The 26,218-nt window shown below is 36.3% G+C and overlaps 2 protein-coding genes and 1 long non-coding RNA gene across 3 annotated transcripts; 1 reads left to right on the forward strand and 2 right to left on the reverse strand.

The window, feature by feature from the left end:
* The first annotated feature begins 344 nt into the window (after nucleotides 1–344).
* Nucleotides 345–2,197, forward strand: LOC140824607 (uncharacterized). Its single transcript, XR_012116393.1, has 4 exons — nucleotides 345–498; nucleotides 603–1,363; nucleotides 1,462–1,740; nucleotides 1,856–2,197. It is a non-coding gene; the product is annotated as an uncharacterized lncRNA (long non-coding RNA).
* Nucleotides 2,198–7,554: 5,357 nt separating this feature from the next.
* On the reverse strand, nucleotides 7,555–10,237 carry LOC140824608 (transcription factor MYBS3-like). The gene is made up of 3 exons (XM_073186175.1): nucleotides 9,813–10,237; nucleotides 8,411–8,619; nucleotides 7,555–8,045 (listed from the first exon to the last, which is right to left on the reverse strand). Exons 1-3 carry the CDS (start codon nucleotides 10,198–10,200, stop codon nucleotides 7,668–7,670), a joined length of 975 nt encoding a protein of 324 aa, XP_073042276.1. The 5' UTR covers nucleotides 10,201–10,237; the 3' UTR covers nucleotides 7,555–7,667.
* A 6,539-nt stretch (nucleotides 10,238–16,776) lies between these two features.
* Nucleotides 16,777–24,903, reverse strand: LOC140824143 (uncharacterized). The gene is made up of 2 exons (XM_073185742.1): nucleotides 24,763–24,903; nucleotides 16,777–17,220 (listed from the first exon to the last, which is right to left on the reverse strand). The coding sequence occupies exons 1-2, from the start codon at nucleotides 24,901–24,903 to the stop codon at nucleotides 16,777–16,779; spliced, it is 585 nt and encodes a 194-aa protein (XP_073041843.1).
* Nucleotides 24,904–26,218: the final 1,315 nt, after the last annotated feature.

The following is a 26,218-nucleotide window of genomic DNA, read 5'->3' on the forward strand; positions in this document are numbered from 1 at the left end:
AGCTATCATCTCGGAAAAGCTAATGTGGTTGCGGATGCTTTAAGTCGTAAATCCAGTTATTTATTGGGTTTCATGATTCAGAAACCATTGTTACTTGATTTTCAAAGGAGTGGAATAACTCTAGTATCTCCATGTACAGTAAATCAATTATCTGCATTAGTTCTTTGCTCTACTTTGATTGATCGAATTTTAAGGGAACAACAATTGGATATTCAGTTATCTTTTACTATTTATTAAAGTTGGGCATACTAGAGTTAAATGGTGTCTTGGTCTGTTTTTTAAACTACCTAAAATACCATTCACCCCCACTTCATCACTCCACGTTCTTAAATGCATCACTTAGATTTTCCCATGTTCAATTTCCCACCCAGATTGTTCAATCTCACACTAATATTTTTTTCTTCTCTTCTGTGAAAGATCTTCTATTCCGTGAAAATTAAAGTTTCTCAAAACTTGACTGATCTTCACTCCCACTTCAAACCCATCAACTTTTTGAAGGTTTCATATTTATCTCTTTCTCTACTCTGTAATATTTTACATCTTATGATTCTTTTCCAATTTTTTTATTCATCGTTTGAATTGGGGAATTTTTTCCTCTTCAGTGACCATAGACTCTGAGGACTTAGATTCTATCAATGAGTTTATGAAATATCGGGTACTTTTAATGTTTTGCATTTGTTTAATTTATGCATTCTTTTGACTAGCTTTATTGGGAGAGAAAATGCTTATATTATTCGATTATTTGAAGTCGTAAGCTAAAAGGCTTGCCTAATTTTTGTGCGAATTTTATGCTTTTGAATGCTGATATTAGCATACGAAGATTAATTGTTTGACTAATTTTCTGTGTAAACTACTTTGCATTTACAATTTATATTGATAAGATGAGAAATGTAGAAACCGTTTACTTGCATTTGATTTTTCCTTTCCTCTGGGTTCAGTTCCACCGTATTACTAACTATTGGGGTGCGAATGACTGTGGCTTGGAGGATAAATGTGCAGAAAGGATGAAAACAAGACTACATTGAATTTGTCGTAGATTTTTTGTCTTCCATCTCGCTTGAAGTTGGTTTAGTTCGCTCATGATTTTTTCTGAGTGTTTTATTCGCAAATAGGGAATAAAAAATCGGTGCGGTGCTCTATATGTATATTAGGGATTAAGGAGTCTGGAAAAGCTCTTGATTGAGGCGAAGAGAATTGTGGACATCAGAACAACGATTTTGGACTCCAATTTGGCGAGCTTTGCTAAAAATGTAAACGTAAGTGATGCTGTTTCTAAAAAAGGTAAGGACATGCCTCGAGATAGAAGGCAAGGTCTTGGCCTTGCTCGAAAACTAGCACCATTTACTTTGAAGACAAGTCTTAGGTAAAGACTGCAGTTTATGAGTTTTAATGACACAAGTTCTACGAGACTCATTTGATTCATATGTGCTTGACTAAATGGTAATTTTTCTACATTAACAGTCAGCCTGTAAGCCTGGAACCATCTCTGGACATTGATAAGCTCCAAGACCCAGATGAATTTTTTGATGCATACGAGAGGCTAGAAAGTAATTTTTTAAATGCTATTTCTCTAATTATTCCCATGTGCCATGCATTTGTTTGGAAATTATGATATCATTATAAATCATTTCATACGCAAAAAAAAAATACAAAAACAGTTGGGAACAATATGGACAATTTAAACGAGTTCAAACCATCAACAAAGCCACGCCTTCGTCGACAAGGAATCTTGGGGAATGCGTAGATTTTGTTACTCATCTTGATTGAGATGTGTTTCATCATTGATTGAATATATTAAGGAGACTTTTGACTTCAAAGTTTACCACTGCATGACTGGCAAATGATTCTGTGACAGGAAGTCATATCACTACAGGCACCGCTACCCATCAGTGTCTTTTGAAAATGATAAGTTATACTCCCAAGAAGTAGTTGAGCAGCATGTGCCAAGTGTACCTAGAGACGAACCAGCAGAAAAGTTAATCACCCTCAATTCTAATCTAAATTTTGATTAAAATGAAATTGAATCAGTTGGTGAGGAAATTTTATTGTAATAGTCTATTTTTTCATCACCAATTAGTTTCCACCATGGTATTCAAATTCTGGAATTGAACATCATCAAACCTTGGGTTTTTTGATACATGCAAGTGCAATAAGCAAATTATTTGTGATAATATATGCAATTGCAATAAGCGAAATGAGCATGGTACTCTAAAGTTTGTACTCATTTCTCATTTATACCTTGACATTGATGCAAAGTTGAGACTTTTTAGGTATGACTTTTTAGGTTAATTTACATTTTTTCATAATTAGCATTATTTCATATATTTTTCATCATATTTAGTGTATCAAAAGGGTCCTATTTTATTTATTTTTGTCTTTGGTTGTGTTGATGACAACCTTTAGTTTTTAGAAAAACTCATTTCTCATTTATACTCTGACAATGATACAAAGTTGAGATCTTTAAGTATGACTTCTCATGTTAATTTACAATTTTTCATATCTTTTTCATCATATTCAGTGTATCAAAAAAGTCCTATTTTATTTATTTTTTTCTTTGGCTGTGTTGATGACAACCTTTATTTTTTAAAAAAATTCAGTTTTCACATGTTAATGACAACCCTTAGTTTTAAAAAATTTCATTACAACGATTTATAGTTTTTGTTATTATTTTATGTTAATAATTGAGTTCTGGTGAGACCTTTTATTATCAAATACTCCAATTTATAATGCTCGGAAACATTATAAATGATCAAATAAAAGGAGTTTATCAATTCTACTTTATTTGCCATGTATTTAGCAAAATACTTGTCATATCAATTTTTTATAGCACGCTTTAATATATTGTTCTATTTATTTTGTATGTTTATGTTGTACCATGATATGATTTGATAAAATGAATATTTTTTTATTACGTTAGGCCATAGTGGGTTTAGCTTATGCATAAAATGCTTAAAGACAATTAAAACTTTAATTGTTTTTTGTTCTATTTATTAGCTGAATATGGATGACAAATTTTAGGTTTTTATATTAAATAAATTTTTGTTTGATGATATTCTCATATTGTTTGGATAATCTTTTGACTATTTGTTTACTTCTTTTACATTGAAGTTTATCATTATTTCACATGAGATGATATTATTGCTTCAAAAATATTTATTACGTTTTGGGGTCCCTTGCCTTTCATGGATCAAGTACAAAATATTTTGGTTTCATAGTATTGTAATATCATGAATGTTTAATATATTAGCCTCATATATTAATGACACACACAACGTGTATGCCTCAGTAGCTAGTTAGAGTTGAACAATTAGAGTGATTTGAAAGGAGTTTCTGAGTTTGGTTTGAACCGTGATGGGTTGTTGACCTTTCGAGGTAGGATATGTGTTCCTATGGGTGATGATATTCGAAAGGATGTTCTCATTGAAGCTCATACAGTGCCATATTCAGTTCATCCTGGTAGTACCAAAATGTATCAAGATCTTTGACGTCTTTATTGGTGGCCAGGTATGAAGAAAGATATCATGTTATTTATTTCTGAATGTCTAACCTGTCAGGAGGTTAAGATTGAGCATCAAAGACCTGCTGGAACTTTGTTATCTCTCCCAATACCTCAATGGAAGTGGGAACATATCACCATGGACTTCGTAACGGGACTTCCATGAACGCCAAAGGGTTACAACTCCATATGGATGATTGTTGACAGGTTAACAAAGTCAACTCATTTTCTTCCGGTCAAGACAAAATTTACAATGAGCCAGTATACTGAAGTCTATGTGGCTGAGATTGTAAGACTTCATGGAATCCCTGTGTCAATTGAATCTGATCGTGACCCGAGGTTTACTTCTGAATTCTAGAAGAGTTTGCTCAGAGCATTGGGCACCAAGTTGGCCTTTAGCACATCATATCATCATCAAATCGACGGGAAGCCCGAAAGGGTAATTCAAATTCTTGAAGATATGTTATGAGCTTGCACAATTGATTTCCCGGGAAGTTGAGATTCTAAATTGCCTATAGTAGAATTTACGTATAACAATAGCTACAGACTTCAATTGGCATGGCACCTCATGAAGCTCTGTACGGAAGAAAGTGCCGATCTCTTTTATATTTGGAAGAAGTAGGTGAAAGGAAGATGTTGGGCCCAAAATTGGTTCAAAAAACAGCAGATGTGGTGGCATTAATCCAAGAACGAATGAAGACCGCTCAGTCTCGACAGAAGAGTTATGCTGATGTTCATCGACGGACTTTGACATTCGAGGTAGGTGATCATGTTTTTATTAAAATAGCCCCTTTTAAGGGAGTGGTGCGGTTTGGCAAGAAAGGTAAGTTAAATCCTCGATACATTGGGCCGTTTGAAATTCTCGACAAGATTGGGGACTGAGCCTATTGTCTTGCATTGCAACCACACTTGGATCGAATGCACAATGTCTTTCATGTGTCTATGCTACGCAAATATCTTCCCAATCCATCTCATGTTCTTCGACATGAATCATTAGATCTTTTACCTTACCTAAGCTACGAAGAAGTACAGGTTCAAATTATTGATCGCAAGGTAAAAGTATTAAGAAACAAAGAGATTGGTATTGCAAAAGTTCTATGGCGGAATCATATTATTGAAGAGGCGACTTGGGAATCGGAGGAAGAAATGAATCATCGTTATCCCAATTTATTCAACGGTAAGAAAATTTTGGGGACGAAATTTTTATAAGGAGAGGAGATTGTAATAGCCCAATCTTTTATTATGTTAATCTCTATGATTTATTATTATTATAATCATGTTTTATGATTTAATGGTTATTGTTTATGGTGTTGTTTATTGAAATGGGATTAGAATGGTTATGTTTATGTTTATTGGAATAGTTGTTGGAGTTATGTTATATAATTGTGATTGGGAATGATAATGAATGGGTAGAATATAAAGTTGATCTTGAGCTAAATAGGAAACGGAAGTGCAAAAACAATATGAAAAATGTGACAGTAGTTGTGATTTTTAGTATGATGTTTTTTATATTGATCCAATTGATGTGAGGCCACTTCCATTAGAAAGATAAGATATAAGGCTATAACTTTCTTGTTTTGAGTTTTGTTGAAATCATTAGGGAAGACGAGCCAAAAGTGGCCCGAAGTGTGTCGTATGTTTCGTTGTTCCTGCACTGACACATGTTGGGATAATGAGCATAACCTTTTACTAAGACCTTCAAATGACATGAGGCCAATTGGAGATGCAAGAAAAGACATAGGGCTACAACTTTTATGTTTACCACGTTGGCTAATTCGGAAGAAAAAACGCAGTTTTGGCCCTTGGCAGAGGGTACACGGACCCCTACACGGGGTCCGGTCTTGCCATGAAAAATGAGTGATTTCCAACATGTACACGGACTCATACACGGAGGGGGGGCATGGGGTTCGTGTCTGTGGCATAGAAAAAACGTTTTTGGTGTATTTGGAGGCTTCTAAATATAATTCTAAACCCTTCACTCCTCGTTTCTATCCTTCTCCATCGATTCTTTCCTTTCTCCCTCAAAGATTTTCTCTCCCTCAAATTACACCTCAAGTTAAATAAGCGTAGTAGAATTCTTAGCTTATTCTACCTCAAATTACAAGCTACAAGGTAAGAACTTAGTATTGTTGGAAGTTAGGAGAGTTTAGAGAGATGATGAATTTCTTTGCCAATTGGTCATGATATATAGTTATTGTTGTGTTTATGGTTGTAGGAATTGCTTCAAGATATTATAGCTACCAAGTGATTGTGGGTTGTAAGTAGAAACGTCTCCTTGAGCTCATATGATGAATATATGTATATAAGCCATGTTTGTCAATAATTAGCTCCTTTCATTGGTATATATTTGATCTATATATTGTTATATGTTCATTGTTCAAGGATTTTCATTGAATTCATTTATCAATGAGCTAATACACCATTGTGCCTACCAAGTGTTTGTATAAATGCCTCAATAAGAGTTCCTATGATTAAAGCCAAGGAATGATAATAATCCATGCATGTTATTGGTCAATCACATGATTATAGAGTATCTCTCCCAGTTTTGAAATTTATATCAAGGAGATACTTACCACAGGTCACATGTCACAGACTATCATTTCTTTTCCTTTCACTGATGCCATGAGATACTATCCATATTGCCTTGAGTATGTAATGTTAATTCTAGATGGTATCGTTCTACTTTCATTTTCATTGCTATAGCCACATTTTAAGCCAAAGTTATCTATACGGAATTGATATGTATAGTGTTCTACTTACTAAGTTTTATCTCATTCCAGTTATGTCATGTGGTGCAGGTGATAAAAAGGACTGAAATGGATTGTCCAGGAGGAAGAAGTCATATAAAATATAAGGAAAAATATTTTGTCATGTTGGGAATCATTGGGAATTTTATCTGTATTTTAATACCTTAAACCCAAAAAAAAATTTGTAGTGACTTTTAGTATTATGTTCTTATAGTTTTGTAAAGGATGATGATTAAAAGTTTAGTAATGTTTATTATGAAATTAGTATTTTATGTTTTCACTTTAAAGTGCTATGCTTCCACATACGCTATGCTATTTCTATGTAATTTAAATGCCATGGGAGTGGGGTATTTCATGTATGACCTTCAATGATTCAGGAATACAGCTAGCCGTGAGTTCACAACTTCTTCTTATAATTTAGAATAATATTTGTTTTTATTCGAACTTACCCTAATTGGCATCATTCTTTTTCATAAACCCTTTGATCAAGAATGTTAGAACTCAAGTTTGTCTGCACCCATCAGATCATGGTAAGAGCGTCTAATAACATCGTCTCATGAGCCCCTATATATCATTGATAGTACATAAAAGAACCTTAAATTATGGTTAAAGTACAATACAGTCCATTCAACTCATATATCTAGATCGAATCTACAATCATTCGTATATTGAGAGTTGCGAATGAATTCGATAATGATGTGATACATCTTTGATTAGTGATTCCTTATACTATTAACTCATCAAATCACATATGATAACTTCAATCGTAGGCAAACAGTGAATACTCGAATGCAATGATTTGCTCCTACATATTTCGAAACTATACCCAACCTTCGCCACCTGATGACCCTCAATGAAGTCTGTAAATAGATCAAATTGCGTGCTAATATGTAGAGCCTCTACATTATCCCGGGTCAAAGGACTAATGATATACAACCATAACCACAGACTATTCTACTCGAGAAGTGATAACCACTTGAAGGGTTGTTAAATAGTCCGAGAAAGGGTTGTTCATTGCATCATCAAATGATTAACCATCTGTATGAATGGATCTCCATGTCCTCACCAATGAAACAATGATAGTCTCAAGATCAAACAATCTTTATCTTTATGTTAGGCGGTTGATTCTATTAGGAAACTGTTTAGAATATACGACACACTTCATATTGAGTTCAGGATTTTACGTTGAGAGATAGATCTCATGGTACCTTTAATATATTCAAGGGTTTTATCTATGCAACTTGCACGAGTATACATATAAATTAAATATCATAACTTGATAAAACTGTAAAATATTATTTAAATTTTTTTTAAAATAACAATCAACGAAACTCAAGCAACAAGTTGGTTTGCTATGCATTTACTCTAACAATGGAGATTAGGGAGCAACTATTCTCCCATTTAAACTGCTCCTAATCATTGGTTTATTGATCCTCGGGTAGCCTCAAGGAGAGTGATGAAGGCTCGACCGGGAAAGTTCCGACCACTTCTAAATTCAGCTCAGATATGGCTACCATTTCCTTTACCGGTTCTTTTTTAGTGACTGGTGCTGGATTAAGTATTAGTGGGAGAGATATATGGGATTCATCATCGTTATCCGAAGATGCATTCGGTGGCCACAGTTGGAATGGCAAGGGCATAAAAGCTGGCTTCAGGGTCAGCGCTAGAGAAGGCAATGAACTGTTGCTACCTGCTGTCACATGAGATGATGAAACAATGTGTTTTTCATTTTCTGTGGTGATCACTCGAGATTGGCTGCTGCATCGCTCTGGGCCTTCAGGCATTGATGATGAGAATGCTTCCTGATATTTAAAACAAATCATTTACTTTCACAATATAGATTTAGTAAGTTTGGATATAGAATCACTTAGCTTAAAAAAATACTTCATTATCAGAATTTTTTATAATGTATGCTTTTTGGGTATGATAGTTGAAAAACATATTTTTGATCTTCAAAGACAAGTTGAATAAGAAGCTTCAGAGACTACATCATCTGGGTTCCTGTTTTCAACTTTGTTTTTGCACTAAAAAAATTTAAAAGTCCAACAAAACATCAGGTTTTCACAGACACATTTATTTAAAAAGATTCTCACAAGAAAAGTGTTACTCAATTCAAACACACTCCATAGCAGGGATTTAGAGGTAGGCGAGGAGAAGCTATACGAACCATGTCTGGTGCCATGTCAAAGAGGCTGCTTCGTTTCTTTCTTCTAGCGGTATTATTCTGACGAATGAAGTACTTCTGAGCATGGCTAGCTACTTGAGTCGGCGTTCGTGAAGGAACGTAGTTTCTTGATATGCCCCGCCAATCACCCTTCCCCAACTTTTGTAGACCGTTTAAGAATTTCCTATGCTCTTCTTCTGTCCATGGAGTACCTGGCAATAAAAAAGAAAAAAGACAGATCACTTATTAATACTTGAAGAAAATGGAATTATATCATCCAAGTGTTTGCTGAACGTTACATATATCATATCCTTGAATAACTGAATTCTACAGATTCATTGATATGATGACAATCTAATGTATCATTGTTATAAAGAGACAATACAATTTTTAGCATTCAAGCATGTAATATAAATCAGGCCCAGTACAAAATTGGATAGCAACGTTCATAAAAAGATACATACGCTAAGAGTTAAAGACAATTCAAGAGGAGTAGTCTTATATTTCTGACACTACATAGAATGACTTTCCAAGTCGAGGAAATGCAAAGATTGTCATAGACACAGACTATATTATGACCAAGAATATATATGATATCCCATTACCATATTCCTTCCGCAGGAAGGTCCAACGTAATTGAAGGTGCAAATAGATTGGGGACTGCTGTTTCTTAATTATGCAGTGAATTTGACTTAAGTATATAGGGTGCGCCAAAATGTAAAGGTTATTTGAAAACTCCATATATGTAGAAAATTTCCAGAATCCATATTTTAATTAATAAGAAACGACAAATTTCTCCAAATCGTATCAGACATACATGGAATGACTTAATCATAAAATCATATCAACATCAATGGAGAACTTCACATTTTCTACGCAGTGATACGAGAAATCAAACCCCTAACATTAATAATCGTTTAAAGAACCAAGCAAAAGCAATATCCTGGGAAAAGAACATCAGAAAAATTTCATATTAATATGTATATTAACTAAATTAAGCTGCTTAAATTTCTTGCACTTATTTTTTGGATATATTTTCACATTCAAAACGCCCAAAAAAAATACGAATAAACAAAACGCATCGGAAGTAAAGAAAAAAATCTTGAAATTAAGTGGAAATAATTCGATAATTCAAGAATTTTCTTTTATTCAAACATGAAATTAACTTACTAAAATCACACGCAAAGCGCAAAAATTTTAAAAAATTAACTCAGAATCAACAATCACCCCAACATGCGAAGCTTCGAAAAAACTTAATCAAACAATCTTCTGAATAAATTCAAGAATCCTCAATCTATCCAGGTCCCAATTTTATCCGCATGCAAAGCCCAACCACGAAAAAAATTGTTTAATTATCCCAATTAATCTCACATGCAAAGAGATCAAACCCTAATAAAATAAAGACCTCTCTTCCTCTGAGCTCGATGGAAAGCAGCATCAGCTGCAGACCCGTGCGCCAGATCATCCGAATGATACCCATCAGGCAAATCCGCCGACGCCGACGCCGACGCAGCCGAGTGATTTGAGTTCAGATTTCCCATACTCGCACTCTTCTTTATGAATGATCGATCCGTCAACCTCACCCCAAACAGCCTGACACCACCCTCTCCACCGCCGATCCCCGTGGTGGATGCTTTCGTCGAACAATTGCGGCTGTTGTGACTATTGCTGTTGCATTGAGAATTCGAACAACGGTTCATTTTATCAAAATTAAGACAATTTATGCACATATATCTATGTAAATATGTATGTGTATATATCTCTATGTTGTGTGTGTATATGTATAGATACATGAAGATGTTTGCGTAGAAGTGTAATGAAGGGGGTGGTGGTTCTTGTTTGCATGTGAAAAGGTGAGAGGAAATTGTGGGAATGGCATTTATAGTGATCCTCGTAATCAAGGTTAAGGGTGTGGTTGGAAATTTCAAAGGCGATTTGGGTTGAAATTTGCACTTCCTGTATTTTTTTTTAACCGAAATTGGATTTTTTCTCGAAAATTATATTTTTGGTACTGTAATTTATATATATTTTTATTTTTGATCTTGTTAATAATGAATTTATATATTTTGTCAAATAACTTTTTTTCCCATTTTTTGTACTGATAAAATAAATTTGCATTTTATTCTTGTAACCTGTATTTTTGTTCCATTTTTTTTATCATGTTAACACGGTGCATTTGCAATTGTAGTCCTGTAACTTGTATGTTTTTCATTTTTGGTCATTTTTTTAACCAGAGTCCGTCGATTTTTTTTCCAAATACTATTCTAAAAAATTCGCGACATGTATTGAAGTTTTCTTCCAATAATCAATGCGACATCCATGTACGAGAAAAAGGACCAAAAATGAGTAAATTCGAATTACAAGATTAAAAATGTAAATTTGTCGTTATGTGACCGAAAATTAAAAAAACATGCAAGTTACCGAACTAAAAATGTAATTTGACCGTAACACATCCCAAAAAAACTGAAAAAATATTAATTACAAGACTAAAAATCCAAATTCATTTCTAATAGGACCAAAAGCGGAAGCAACGAAAATTACAAGACCAAAAATATAATTATCCATTTTTTCATATGTGTACCCGTGTGGTTTTGGTCAACAATGCTGCCAAATTTGTATCTCGTAATTTTCATTTTAGTTATTTATTTTTAATTTTAATTTTTTTTCATTAGACTGTTAATGTGATGTTAGATACGTCGATCACATGTTAACATCATCGCATCAACACCATATAAAAAAAGAATTAAACTATGGAAAAAATCAATGTACATACTTTAACGCCAAAAGTAATTATATTTAAATTGTACTATTTAAACTCAATTTAATATATAAAATTTATTCACAAACTAGAGTGCATGTAAAAAATATATATATTAATCATCAAACATATACATATCTCCATTCTCCACTCATTTTTACATGCGAATCAGAGCACGTAATGTTTCTACGTATATATAGACATGATATATAATTGTTGCGTGTTTTCACTACCGCAAGTATATATTGTCAAGTTTTAGTACTAGTTTGAATACAAATATCGATCACACGAAGAGTAAATATTTAGAATTGTATATTAAGTACCATAATTGACATAGCTCGACTTTATTTTGACAAATCAAATAGTTGGTTTAAAATCAAGTCAAATTAAATAACAATTCCAGTAATTCTAGCATGCAGTATAAATTCAATTAGTAAATAAATCTAGAGATATGATTTCGTCGAGTCTCCCCTATGCTAAATTAACATTGCCTAACATTTAATTAAATCACACCGTATTTATTAACCAAGAACTCACCATATTTTCTATTCCCTTTTTCAAGTGACAAATAGAACTGTATTACCTATTACTGATTTTAATATGTCTATCAAAAACCATGTAACACGTAATAAATGCACACAAGGTCCTGTTATGGATTCGCCAAAGTTATACGTCTTTTGCATGCTATAAACATCTGAAAATGCGATTTCCCATGTCCTAATTTCGATCACCTCTCTCGAGTGTTAGATCTCAATTATTAGATCAGTCTAATTATGGCCAGTAATCCAAAAGCATTAAAGACAAGAAATCAAAAATAAACACGATGAATTAAATCAATGAAAATTCAAAACGTCAATACATAGGTTCGACCACGACTACGTCAATCTCTAGCAAATAAACTTATTCATACTCGAATTTAAATCAATACAAAACTGTTTGTAATCATTAAAAACGTAAAAGTAAGAAACCGAATTAAGAACGTGTTGACGAGAGATGAAAGTGCGTTTCCATGTCTGGATCCAACGTCTTCTATCTCTGTTCTTCGCGCCCCGTGCTCCGTGCTCTGACTTTTTTCGCCTCTTTTTCGAGTGTTATGACGGCTGCCTCTAAAAATATTTCGGAACCCTTTTAAAATCAACGCCGAAACCCTTTTATTTCTGAACATCGCGCCGCGCGCATATGCGCGACACGCGCATATGTGCGACATAGACTCGCGCATATGCGCGGGTCTCCTGTGCGTTGCCTTTGTCTTGCACACATATGCGCGCCATGATCGGCGCATTTGCGCTCTAGTCTCTGGTATTGCTTCTTGTCTCTCGCACATATGCGCGCCATGAGCGGCGCTCATGCGCGAGGCCCACTGTAATTCACCTCGCTTTGGGCATTGCTCGCGCATATGCGCGATCTTACTCGCGCATATGCGCGAGTCTCACTGCATTTCAGAGCTTGTGTTTTCTCTCACTTCTGTTCCTAGGCGCCATTTTAGCTCGTTTCCATACACATATTGTAGCCGCGCCTAGATTCCTGCAATCACACCAAAAAACAACAAAAGCGTGTAATTCCGCTCAAAAAGACTAACAATCTATATGAAGTATAGGAATAATGTAAGTGCATAAAATGCACTTATCAAATCCCCCCAAACTTAAACTTTTCCTAGTTCCGAGCAAAATAAAAATGAATAAAACATTAACTAGACTAGAATAAACTAAACACATCCTAAAGAAAGTGACTAAACGAACAAGAATTGTGGAATAAAAGGATAACCTCTAGCCTCAGAGATTATAGTTTCCATGATATTGAATCGAACACATGCCAAATTACTCACAGTTCACGTGCATGTGTGTTCTGCTATTCTCGTTTACCCACTCCAAATGCCAAGATACGTTTATAACTATTCATCTCATAAAATTTTGGACTCCTCGACACACACGTACTTAGAAAAATCATTGAGACACACATTTACCTTCACAAATCAACAGGACTTATAGGGTAACATTTGGCTAAACAAAAGTGGTAAAATGAAAACAACAATTAACCAAATAAAATCCAATATTATGAGATGCGCACATGTGCACAATCAAATTCTCTGTGTATCGACGGCATTTTTCAAGTGTCCATAGGCTTAACTTTGACAACTCTTCTCCACTAGTATATTGGGTACGTGTGACTTGGTTAATAGGTCTTTTAAGCTTATAACGTTAGGCTATGGCTAATGGCTTCAAATGAAGGTAGGGAGTCAAAAGTGAGAGAAAACAAACCAATTTATTTTTCAACACGGGTCTCCTTCCTTTTGTTTCACTTCCACTTGCCTTGCCACAACATTTTCACCATTTTGTCCTCCTTTTCACATCACATGTCATACTCTTTCCCTCTTTATTCAACTTTTTCTTTCTTTTTTTAATAGACATTTCTTTCTTTCTTTTCACATTTTCATGTTATTCTTATACGCAGACAAGGGAGAAGAACTTTTGTAGTGATACACAGGTTCGTTTTCTCTCAGTTTTCGGTGGGTACTAGTGTATATGCTCAAAAGTTGGTAGTTGACGTAGGAGTTTAGAATTGATACGAATGGGGGCTTTTGGGCCTTGGCACACTCCATTCGATTTTCATTAAGCTCAAACATGGGACACTAGGGTGTATATGATGTTATGGGTAGGCTTGAAAGGCTCGAACGTTCCAAAAATCGCCTAAATCATCCCTAAGTCACACAATACCCGTATCTCACCTCGAAGAGTGCCAAACCAAGTTCTAGACTACTTTCAATTTACCAATCAACAAACACAGACAGATCATGTTTTCGGGTATTCAAACAGAAAGAATTCCACATCTCATTCTCATTTAGGCTCAAAGGGCTAACAAATGACAATTTTTTTTTTCAAGGAAAACAAGCCCAACATACTTCAAAGACTGCCAGAATCATTTTTGTGTTAGTAAACATACAACTCAATAACAAGTAATCAACATGCAGGTTTTGGAGTCCATTCATACATTCCAAATCACAAATCACATGAACACTCTCTTAGCGTCGGATGTATCAACAATCATAGCAATCGTGAATTAATGTATAAACGGTTAAGTAAAGATAGCATGCATTTAGATTCGTAATCAAGGAACAACATGTGTTTCGGGTCAACTCTCCTCATTGTTTGGTTATCACCTTAATTCCACAATTCTAAAAAAAATTATGACTAAGAAAAACATAAAAACTAAATAAAATATTTTTTTTTTGTTAAAATAAATAAATGAACATCAAAATTAAACACTAAAGCATCAAATAAACTCAAATCATCCCCCCAAACATAAAATATGCATTGTCCTCAATGTATAAACAAGAACGAACGGGACAAGCATACCTCACACGACGAGCGTCAGTGCTCGCCGTCATCATCATCGACATCCTCATCCATGTGCTGGGGTGGGGCCTGCGGAGGAGGTTCTGGATACTGTGGTGGTGGTCCTGGATACTGCGGTGGCCATGCAGGTGGCTGGGGAAACATGGGATCCTCTGGACCTAAAGGTAGGAATCGCTGAGCAAGCACGGAGGTGAAGTCCATCATGAATCCCATGAAATGGTCGGTCCGGTACTGAAGTGAATCTAGCACCTGGTGCTGCTCAACTAGTAACTGCCTCTGATCCTGCATCTCATTCTCCAGTCGCCTCAATCTGTCTCCCTTGCGCTTTCGGGCTCCCTCAGGTCGTGGTGGTGGTTGTTGTGCCTGTGGCAGGTCCTCGTCATCTGGATCACCGGGGGGCCTATAGGAAACAACGATGGGAGCCTTCGGCTTAAGCACTGGCTCATCAGGCGGCCAGGAAACGCCGGCCTGTCTGCATAGTTCGGTAACAATGTGAAGGCATGGAAGGGCGACCGTGGCTAATCCTGTGCCGGCTCTCATGATCGATCCATATATTATTATTCCCAAGTTAACAGATTTGCCCATCAAAATAGCAAAGACAAGCGCAACTTTGTCTTTGGTTACATCGTGGTAATGCGAGGATGGGAGAACCCGAGCCAACACGAACGATGTCCACGCACTTGCATTAGGGTTCATCTCGGATTTCTTCAGCGAAATTGGACCACTCGAGCTCATTTTCCATACGGCGCCTGCCTGACACACGGTCCGAATGACCTCTGAATAATCAACCCCATCTTCTAAGAATTCACTGTACTCGTCTTCTTCGAGGCTTGGCATCTGATAGATCATATTTATCGTCTGAGAATCAAACGATACCAACTTAACTCGCACCAGTACCTTTGAATCGTCATGCCGTATCCGCAGATTGGCATAGAACTCTCGCACGACAGAAATCACGGCGTCTAGAGGAGGTTGAGCAAATTCAACCCATTGTCTTCTTTGCAGTTCACGCCTAATAAAACCATGTATTGTTGATAAATTAAATCCCCTCTCTAGAATGATCGACCGAGTCATTGATCTCTCATACACCTGTTGGGCCTCCACATTCCAGAATCGGTGAGCATCGAAGCTTGAAGAGGAAGAGGCACCCTTCTTCGACTTCTTTTTTGGTGCCATCAACTCAATAATCAAATATCACAATCACACAATCAAACCCAACCAACAGAAAAACAAAAATCAAACCTAATCGGACCCCCAAATTTAAACACTATAATCGCACCGCACCAATAATCAATTCAACGTACATCCAATTACAGAAGAGTTATACCAATTCGACGTACCCACTTCAGAATATCACCAATTCCTCACTAGAATGACACCAACTTCAACTAATCTCAAGATTTGAGAAAAATTTCGAAATAAAACCTTTGACTTCACGAGAGAGTTACCAGAAATCGGAGTGTTGATGGAAAAATTGCTGTTGTGTAGACGGTGGTCGGCTTTCGGTAGTGGGGGGCGGCGGCGTGTATTTCTGAGGAGGAGCGGCGGCGGCGTAGAGGGTTTTGCTGAGAGAGGGCGGCGGCGTGGAGTGTTTTGCTGAGAGAAATGAAATCGCGATCTGTTGCCCTTTTTTTTAAAACTGGGTCGCGCGCATATGCGCGCCTTGAAATGGCGCATATGCGCCGCTGCTACTGTCTCGGCATGCTGGAATGTGGCGCATATGCGCGCCCGGATTGGCGCATATGCGCCGACCTCTCTGTAAATTTCACGCATGTGCACGTCGGGAGTGGCGCATATGCGCCGAGCCCTCTTCCAATATCGCGCATGTGCGCAGAAATTTGTCGCGCATGTGCGCGGGGCACACTGTCCATTACCTTCTCTCTTTTTTTTTAAATACTTGCAAAAAATAACAAAATGCAAATTAATACTTGAATCGAGAAAATTAAAATTAATAAACTGAGGAATCGAAATAAAATAAAATAAATAAAATGATTGCAAAAATAAATAAATGTGGGTTGCCTCCCACACAGCGCTTGGTTTAACGTCATCAGCCTGACTTTCTTCAGTCTACTTTGGTTCTCCCAGGGGGATGTTGTCCATGTGTCGCACTTCATTTCCAAAGTAATGCTTGACCCTCTGACCATTGACTTTAAATGTCTGACCATTGTTGCACTTTAACTCAATCGCACCGTGTGGGTACATTGTTTCCACTGTGAATGGTCCAGACCATCGTGATTTTAACTTACCAGGGAACAACCTCAGTCGAGAATTGAATAATAACACCTGTTGCCCTGGTTCGAAGTCTCGTCGAAGAATATGCTTGTCGTGCCATTTCTTGGTCTTTCCTTGTATATCTTGGCATTCTCGTATGCATCATTCCTGAATTCTTCCATCTCATTCAATTGCAATAGTCGTTGCTCTCCCGATGCTCCCATATCAAAATTGAGCTTTTTCACAGCCCAAAATGCTTTGTGCTCCAGTTCCAAAGGTAGATGGCAAGCTTTCCCAAAGACCAACCTATAAGGTGACATCCCAATAGGTGTCTTGTATGCAGTCATGTACGCCCATAAAGCGTCATCTAGCTTGATCGCCCAATCCTTCCAGTTTGTTTTCACTTTCTTTTCTAATATTTTCTTAATCTCCCGGTTTGATATCTCTGCTTGCCCATTAGCTTGCGGGTGGTATGCCAGTGTCACCCTGTGCTTCACATTATACTTAGCCAACAGTGAGTTAAAAATTTTGTTACAGAAATGCGTACCTTCATCACTGATAATGGCTCTAGGCGTTCCAAATCTTGTGAAGATGTTACTGTGGACAAACTTAACAACAACTCGAGCATCATTAGTACTGGTGGCAATGGCTTCAACCCATTTGGACACATAATCAACAACAAGTAAAATGTAAGATTGACCAAAAGAGGATGGGAATGGACCCATAAAGTCAATACCCCAGACATCAAATAGTTCCACCTCCAAAATATTTGTTAGTGGTAATTCATGTCGTCTATATTGCCAACTCTTTGGCATTTATCACATGACTTAACTAAAGTATAACTGTCCTTAAACATGTTAGGCCAATAAAAACCAGATTGTAATACCTTAGCTGCTGTTCTTGATGCTCCAAAGTGTCCACCGTAGGGTGAGGAATGACACTGCTCTAGAATCTTACCCGCTTCTTCCTCAGCTGCACATCGTCTGATTATCTGATCAACGCATCTCTTGAACAAGAAAGGATCATCCCACAGATAAAACTTGGCATCATGAAGAAATTTCTTCTTTTGATGATAAGTTAAATCTGAAGGTAATTCCTCTGCAGCCAGAAAATTTGCTATATCTGCAAACCAAGGATGTGTAACATTTACCTTGAAGAGTTGTTCGTTTGGGAACGACTCGTTGATAGCTCCACCTTCAGTTCTTTCTTCCAACTCTAGTCGTGACAAGTGATCTGCAACCTGGTTCTCACAACCTTTCTTGTCTTTAACTTCAAAGTCAAATTCTTGAAGTAGGAGTATCCATCGTATCAACCTGGGCTTTGCATCCTTTTTGGCGAACAAGTAACGAAGAGCTGCATGGTCAGTGAAAACAGTCACCTTGGTGCCAATGAGATATGTTCTGAACTTGTCGAATGCAAACACCACTGCTAGCATCTCTTTCTCAGTAGTTGTGTAATTCTGTTGGGCTGTATCGAGTGTGTTGGAAACTAAATTCTGGAGTTTTACAAAAACATAAATCAATCGATTAAATCAACTAATACGTGAAAGCAAATTCGGCAGCTGGACATTCAACTGAAATCAGCTGACACAAACTGATCAGTTGAGAACTGATCAGTTAAAACATTAAAGCTTCTCAACTGAAGATACCTCGGGAAAGATCATTCAACAGACAGAAATACATATCAGACAGCAACTGAATATGGAAAGCCGCACTGCATATAACAAAGTATTTCGGCTATTGAAATTAAAAACGCCGTCTTACAATCAATAATGAAGTGGCAATCAAGAACACTGCCCAAGAAATGATGAGGTGGCAATCAACGGATACGTAAATTCAAAATTACCGTTGAAAGATAAGTCTATAAAAATGACTAAAGAGCAGATGACTAAAGAGACGATCGATTAATCTCAAACATGCTATTACTCTGTCAAAATCTCAGCTCATACTTATTAGATATATTCGTAAAAATCAAGGCTACACGTTGAGCAAACTAGCACTCTGTAATATTGATAATTCAATAAGTGCTAAGTTCAGTTACTCACAGAGATCATTGTATTATACTAAGAGTTTCAGTTCAGGCAATAGATAAGTCCTAACTGAAGTGGGTCTGTACAAGTGTTGTACTCGATCAAAGTCTTTTAGTGAATATCCTATCCTTGAGATAGAAGGGGTGACGTAGGAGTTATTCAATTCTCCGAACATCCAGAAACATATTGTGTTGTCTTTACTTCAGCTTTTCATTTTCAGTTAGATATTCTATCTTTCAATCAGTTTATTTTCCGCAACTGCTTATTCAGTTTAACTGATTGATATTGACCGACGGGATACTTAGTTCAGTTTGTAACAAAACTGAACTACCTTTTTCGAAGAACATTTAAATTCCTAGAAGTGTTTATTCAACCCCCCTTCTAAACACTCCTTTTTCTGCTGTTAGAAGTGAACCAACTGGTTCAGTTGAGAAAGCTGCTGATCAACTGAGCAATGATGCTATGTCACTATTCATTAAGAAATTTGGAAGATTCATGAGGAAAAATCAAGGCAATTTTCAGAAGAATTATCAAAGAAACAACTCCAGAGAAGAGTCTAATGTATGTTACAACTGTGGCAAATCGGGTCACTTTATTGCTAACTGTCTCAAGCCTAAAAAGGACAATCAAGTCTCAACTGAAAGAAAGAAGAAAGTGTATGAGCATAAGAGGAGATCTAAGGACGACAAGAAGCCTTACAGAAAGAAACATGAAGTACTCTTAGCTGAAGATAACAAAGCCAAATGGACATAAACTGACAGCGAAGAGTCAGAACCAGAAAGTTCTTGCAGTTCTAGTGAGGATGAGGAAGAAGTAACATGTCTAATGGCTGATAACATAGAAGATCAATCAAGCTATCAGCAGGTATTTGATTTTAGTTCAACTGATTTTACAAGAGAAGAACTCATCTCAACTCTTCATGACATGGTCAGTGAGTATCAAAAGCTTGCTTTATCGTTTGAAAAAATCAGAGCAAAGCAAGATGATCCCAAAGACGATAAGACAAAAACTGATGAATCAGTTGATATGTTGAGTCTAAGAAGGGAGATTGCTGAACTCAGAAATGAAAGAAGCAGGGATCAATTAATGATTCAAAAATTGTTGCTTGAAAATTCAAAGCACAATGAGCTTATTCAAGCTTGGAACAATCATCTAAAACTTTAACTAATATACAGAATTCTCAGAAATCAGTTGATGATAAAACTGGTTTAGGATTCTGTAGTAAAGATGATTCGTCTTCCCAAGATACTCAACCAAAACTGAATATGAACAAAGGAAAATATATTCACTTTGTAAAATCAGTTATGGTACAAGAACAAGCAGAGTTGAGTAAACTGATTGAACAGCCATCTCAGAACATGAATAAAGGAAAGAGATGTGACATTGGGTATAATCCAAAGGGTTAGACTGACTCACGGAGTCAGCAACTAAAAACTCTCAGCAGAAAATATTCAAATGGCTACTCAAACTACTACAACAGTAAGCCAGTTCAGAAAAGATATCGGTTGAACAATCAGTTGAAAAAGGACAAAACACATGTTGTATCATCCACACACCTTACACCAAGCACACACAGACAGGGAAGGACCATATGGAATACAGCAACAGGACGGTCAGTTAGACTGATTCAAGTCTGGATTCCTAAAGGACTAATCAACTTTGGACCCAAATAGAAAAGGGTACCAAAATCTTATTTTGTGTTTAATTGCAGATAGTAGGTACAAGCATTGGATCAATATGGTATTTGGACAGTGGATGTTCACGACATATGACAGGAGATTCAAATTTATTATCTCAACTGGTCAAATACACTGGTCCAAACATCAGTTTTGGGGATAACTCCAAAGGTAAAACTGTGGGTAAGGGTAAGCTTATCCATGGTAACTTCACCATTAATGATGTTTTATTAGTCGAGAATCTTAAGTATAATCTGATAAGCATTAGTCAGTTATGCGATAATGGATTCTCAGTTCAGTTTGATAAACACTCTTGTCCAGTCAAAAACTCAACTGAAGAGATTATTCTAACTGGCAAAAGGTGTGGAAACACTTACAAAGTTAGCTGGAATGATCAACCCTATACACCAGTATGCTTTATCGCCTCTAAATCATCTCAAAACTGGTTGTGGCATAAAAGGTTAAATCATTTAAATTTTAAATCTCTTGCCTATCTGAGTAAGCATGAACTTGTAACTAGTTTGCCCAAAATAAATTTTTCAAAAGAAAAACTTTGCTCAGCATGTCAGTATGGAAAACAAGTACGATCCTCTTTCAAAAACAAAGGCTGTAAATCTTCATCCCGATGCTTAGAATTATTGCACATGGATCTCTTTGGTCCAATACCAGTCATGAGTTTAGGGGGAATCAAATACACCTTGGTGGTCGTAGATGACTTTTCAAGATTTACTTGGGTTATATTTCTAAAATCCAAAGACCATACGGCTGCACAACTGATTAAACTCTTCAAAAGACTTTTAAATGAAAAATCAGTTGGGATCGATCGAATCAGATCTGATCGAGGAACTGAATTCATCAATCAAAAACTTTCAAGCTTTTTAGAAAATAGTGGAATCAAGCATGAGCTCTCAGCAGCAAGAACACCTCAGCAAAACGGTGTAGCTGAGAGAAGGAATCGGACTCTTAAAGAAGCTGCTAGAACAATGCTTGCTGATTCTGGTATTTCTCAAAAATTTTGGGCAGAAGCAGTAAACAATGCATGCTATACTCAGAACAGATCGATGATTAATAAGAACCACATGAAAACACCATATGAGATCTGACATGGAAGAAAAAGCATAAGCACTTACTTCAAAATATTTGGCTGTAAATGCTTCATTCATGATAATGGTAAAAATTATTTAAAGGCTTTTGATGCAAAATCTACAGAAGGAATTTTCCTTGGATATTCATCAGTTAGCATAGCTTACAGAGTATTTAATAAGAAAACCTTAACTGTTGAAGAATCTGCACATGTTGATTTTGATGAAACTGCACTAATCGATAAGCCAACTGATCAAGTTGAGCTAGCTGATCGATTTACAGATATCAGTCTGGAAGATGATGACTCAGACGAAAGTCGTAATAATCAGAATATCTTTCATACACCTGAACCTGAGATATTGGATCAACCAGCTGAATTGGAAGCAAATATTAACAATCAGTTAGTGGAGCAAACTAATGGGAATCAATTAACAAGTGAATCAGCTCCAACTGAAACTGAGAACATTCAGTTACCTAACGAAGAATTTGCTGGCTGTGAAGCAACAAATGCTGAACTTAGATGGAAGAAATCACATCCCCCAGAACTGGTAATAGGAAACCCATCTGATCCAGTAAGAACAAGAAATCAGATGCTCAATTTATTTATTCATTCAGCTTTTGTATCTCAAATTGAACCAACAAAAACTGACGAAGCTCTTGCTGATCCTAATTGGATTAATGCAATGCAAAAAGAGCTAAATCAGTTTGTTCATAACAATGTCTGGAACTTAGTTCCAAGACCAGTTTCTAAAACTGTTATAGGTACAAAATGGGTGTACAGAAACAAACTGAACGAAGATGGTTCAGTCGTGCGCAACAAAGCAAGGCTAGTGGCACAAGGGTATAGACAAGAAGAAGGAATTGATTATGAATATGAAGAAACATATGCACCAGTTGCAAGACTGGAGGCAATCAGAATATTTCTTGCCTATGCATCCTTCAAAAACTTTAAAGTCTATCAAATGGATGTGAAAAGTGCATTCCTAAATGGCCAATTGCAAAGAAGTCTACGTTGAACAACCTCCAGGTTTTGTCAATCATAATTTCCCTGATCATGTTTATTATTTGAACAAAGCGTTATATGGTCTCAAACAAGCTCCACGAGCTTGGTATGAAACCCTCTCAAAATTCCTAACTGATCATGATTTTTCTGTTGGATCAGTTGTTAAGACTTTGTTTAAATTTTCGAAAAATGATCATATCTTACTTGTTCAAATTTACGTTGATGACATTATTTTTGGGTCAACTAACCCCAAATTATGCAAGAAATTTTCCAAGTTGATGCAGGATAAGTTCGAGATGAGCATGATGGGTGAGCTGACATTCTTTCTTGGTTTACAAGTGAAGCAATTGGATTCAGGAACATTTATCAGTCAAACCAAATATACCAAGGAATTGCTGAAGAAATTTGGCATGGAATCTTGTTCAGCAGCAAGCACTCCAATGAGCTCATCAGTTAAATTAGACACTGATCAAGGGGGAATATCAGTTGAGACGACACTATACAGAGGTTTAATAGGTTCTTTATTGTACCTAACTGCTAGTCGCCCTGATATTATGTTTGCTGTATGTATATGTGCAAGATTTCAAGCTAATCCTAAGCAATCACATTTTCTGCTGCCAAACGTATCTTGAGATATCTTAAAGGCACGAAAAATGTTGGATTATGGTACTCTAAAGACTCATCTTTCAATTTAGTTGGCTATTCAGATGCAGATTATGCAGGATGCAAGCTTGATCGGAAAAGTACAAGTGGATCATGTCAGTTTCTTGGAGACAGACTGATCTCTTGGTTTAGTAAAAAGCAAACATCCATAGCAACTTCCACAACTGAAGCAGAATATCTTGCTGCTGGAAGCTGCTGTGCCCAACTACTCTGGATTCAGCAACAACTGAAAGATTATGGTAATGATGCAAAGGAATCACCAATATTCTGTGACAACACGAGTACAATTGCTATTACATACAATCCAGTTCTTCACTCCAGGACTAAGCATATAGATGTCAGACATCATTTCATCAGAGATCATGCACTGAAGAAGAACATCAGATTAGAACACGTCTCAACGGAACAACAAGCAGTAGACATTTTCACAAAACCATTACCAGAGGCTAAGTTTTCTTATTTCCGAAATATTCTTGGTTTAATTGATTTATCTTAAGATATTATTAGTAATATAACTTCACTAAATTAAGTGCAGAAAATAAGAACACAACAAATTGAGAATAATATTTCATTAAGAATACCAACGTTCCCAATTTACAGAAGAAATCATAGATCCAACTGTATCTAGCCATGCTCTAACCCAATCATTCAACTCATAAATTCGAACTCCAGCAAATGCCCTTGACTTTGAGATCTTATCAACAACATGCCACTCCTTCCATAGCATTGCTTCTAAAAGACATTTGTCTTCAACCAAATCGTTAACGTGCCTAACCTCAAAACGAGCAAGGTATTTCAGTGCTCTTGCCTCCTGAGCACGAGTAGGAATGACACCACTGTCACTCACCATCTTCAACTCATAAATCTTTTCCCAGGTTGTCAATATCTTCTGAAAGACATATCTCTCCATTTTTCTTTTAATTTCAGCTAAGCGAGGGGCTGACTGATCAGTCACATGAACGTGAGTGCTACTGCATGCATCAGAATCAGACATATTGAAATAGTTTTGAACTAATTTGGAATCACATTTTCATCACTATCATCTCATTTATAAGAAAAAGGTATTGAAGAAGTTGAAGAATCACAAGTCAATTAAAGCGTCTCTCACATTTACCGAGGACATTTAAGATATCAGTTAATCTTTGTCAACTGATAACAATTTGAATTTTATTAGTTGTTTTCATTATCAAATTATGAAAATTAGTTTTTCATCAGTTCATTTGTTTACTTATCAAAACTGCTGACTGTTAGCATTTCATTAGATCATATAACAGATAATTGTGTGAAGAAATAAAACAAAATGATGCACTAAATATTTTATTCATCCATAAATATTTGAAAGGATTACATTATCATAAGTTTCCTTCACACTAGCTATCCACATATTCATCAAAACATCTAGTGCTGAGGACGAAGTTTTGCAGAAACTGTGTGAAGAAGCGATGCTGTTAAGAGTCTCCAACTCCTTGCGCAGCATCAGCTCATAGAGATGGCCTTCCTTAAAGGCATCCACCTCTGCAGAAATCTTTAAGTGCTCTCGCACTTCTCTCAGCTGGGCCATCCGTCTGAACGAAGTCACCTTTCCTGAATTATACAGGAGCTCGAGCTCCAGTAATTCTTCCCAGCAGGGAAGACTAGCATAGAAAACTTTGTCTTCTATTGCAGCTTTCCGTGCTTCCAGAGAAAAAGGATCAACGTTTGAACTACTTGCTCCTGCCATTTATCTTTGAGTCTTTTCTGCTGATGCTTGTGACTAACTTCTCTATTCTTATTTATAGGCCAGGTCAAAGAAGATGAAAGGACAATCCTTTAAAAGACGATTACACTACCAAACCTTGGGATTATCTTAATCAGGATTATTTTATTTAATGCATCTATTTAGGGGGAATGAAGGTTTAAGAAGTTAACTGAGAAGACAGTTGTTAGTGAATTCTCAACTGAAAGGAATCAATTTTTCCTAACTGATCGTTCAGTTGATTATTCAACTAATCTTCTCGTAAAAGTTAAATAATTAAACCTATTATATTCCACATCAAAATGACGTGACTGTCTGCTAATTCATGATGAATTTCAGTTTATAACGTGTACACATTTTTTACAAATACGAGATTTAATCTCAATTTTAAGCAGCAAGCTGTGAGCTCTGCTTCTCAAATGCCTTTAAGGTAATCTTGGACCTTTCCAAATGTGGATGAACAAACCACTGTTTATAAACAGGATTTATCTCTGGATCTTTTAATCGATCTTCAAGATTTTTAATTTGATTATTAATTAATTTAATCTTCTTTTTTAAGATTTTCAAATAATTTGCAGACGGCATAATATAATCAAATGGAGGATCATAAATATAATCGTATGACATAAACTTACATGAAATGATGAAACTTGAAACTGAGAACTCCAGAACTGGAGAAAACTTCGAAACTCTTATTATGAGAAAGTAGTAGAGAATTTTGGTGTGTCGATCACAAAGGGAGTCGACTCCTTAAATAGTAAAGCAATACATACTAGTTACAGTGTTTACACAAATAAAAACATGACACGTGAAAAGTAAAACTCACAATCAATAATGCACCACAATACTACATACTTTATTACAAAGACTATAAGTCCCGTGATTGCTTGCCTTTTCATCCACTATCTTTAGTGACATCCAGCTCATGCATTCAATAATGCATATATGTCATCTTCCTCATACGGGTCCTGAGCGTCTTGCAAATTATCCTGATCTGTCATTGGAGTATCATCCTCCATTTTCTCTTTTCCTTTAGAAGAAGTAGATTCTTGTGTTGACAGATTTGATTTTTCTCCAAATACTTCAGTAAACATTGAAGTAATGGTATCTTTATCAAGATGTTGGAAAAGTTCTTTTAACAGTGTTGTTTGTGTTGGGGTATCATGATTTAAATTCTTCATGGTTTCTCTGGCAACTCCCAGAGCTATTACCCCTTGACGGTCATATACTTTGCCTTCTGCAAAGAAATCTTCTTTACCCCACCATTTGATGAGAACTTTTCTGATTAAGAAAGTAGAGG

The sequence above is a fragment of the Primulina eburnea genome, chromosome 2, assembly GCF_022965805.1.
Source record: "Primulina eburnea isolate SZY01 chromosome 2, ASM2296580v1, whole genome shotgun sequence".
Taxonomy (NCBI): Eukaryota; Viridiplantae; Streptophyta; class Magnoliopsida; order Lamiales; family Gesneriaceae; genus Primulina; species Primulina eburnea.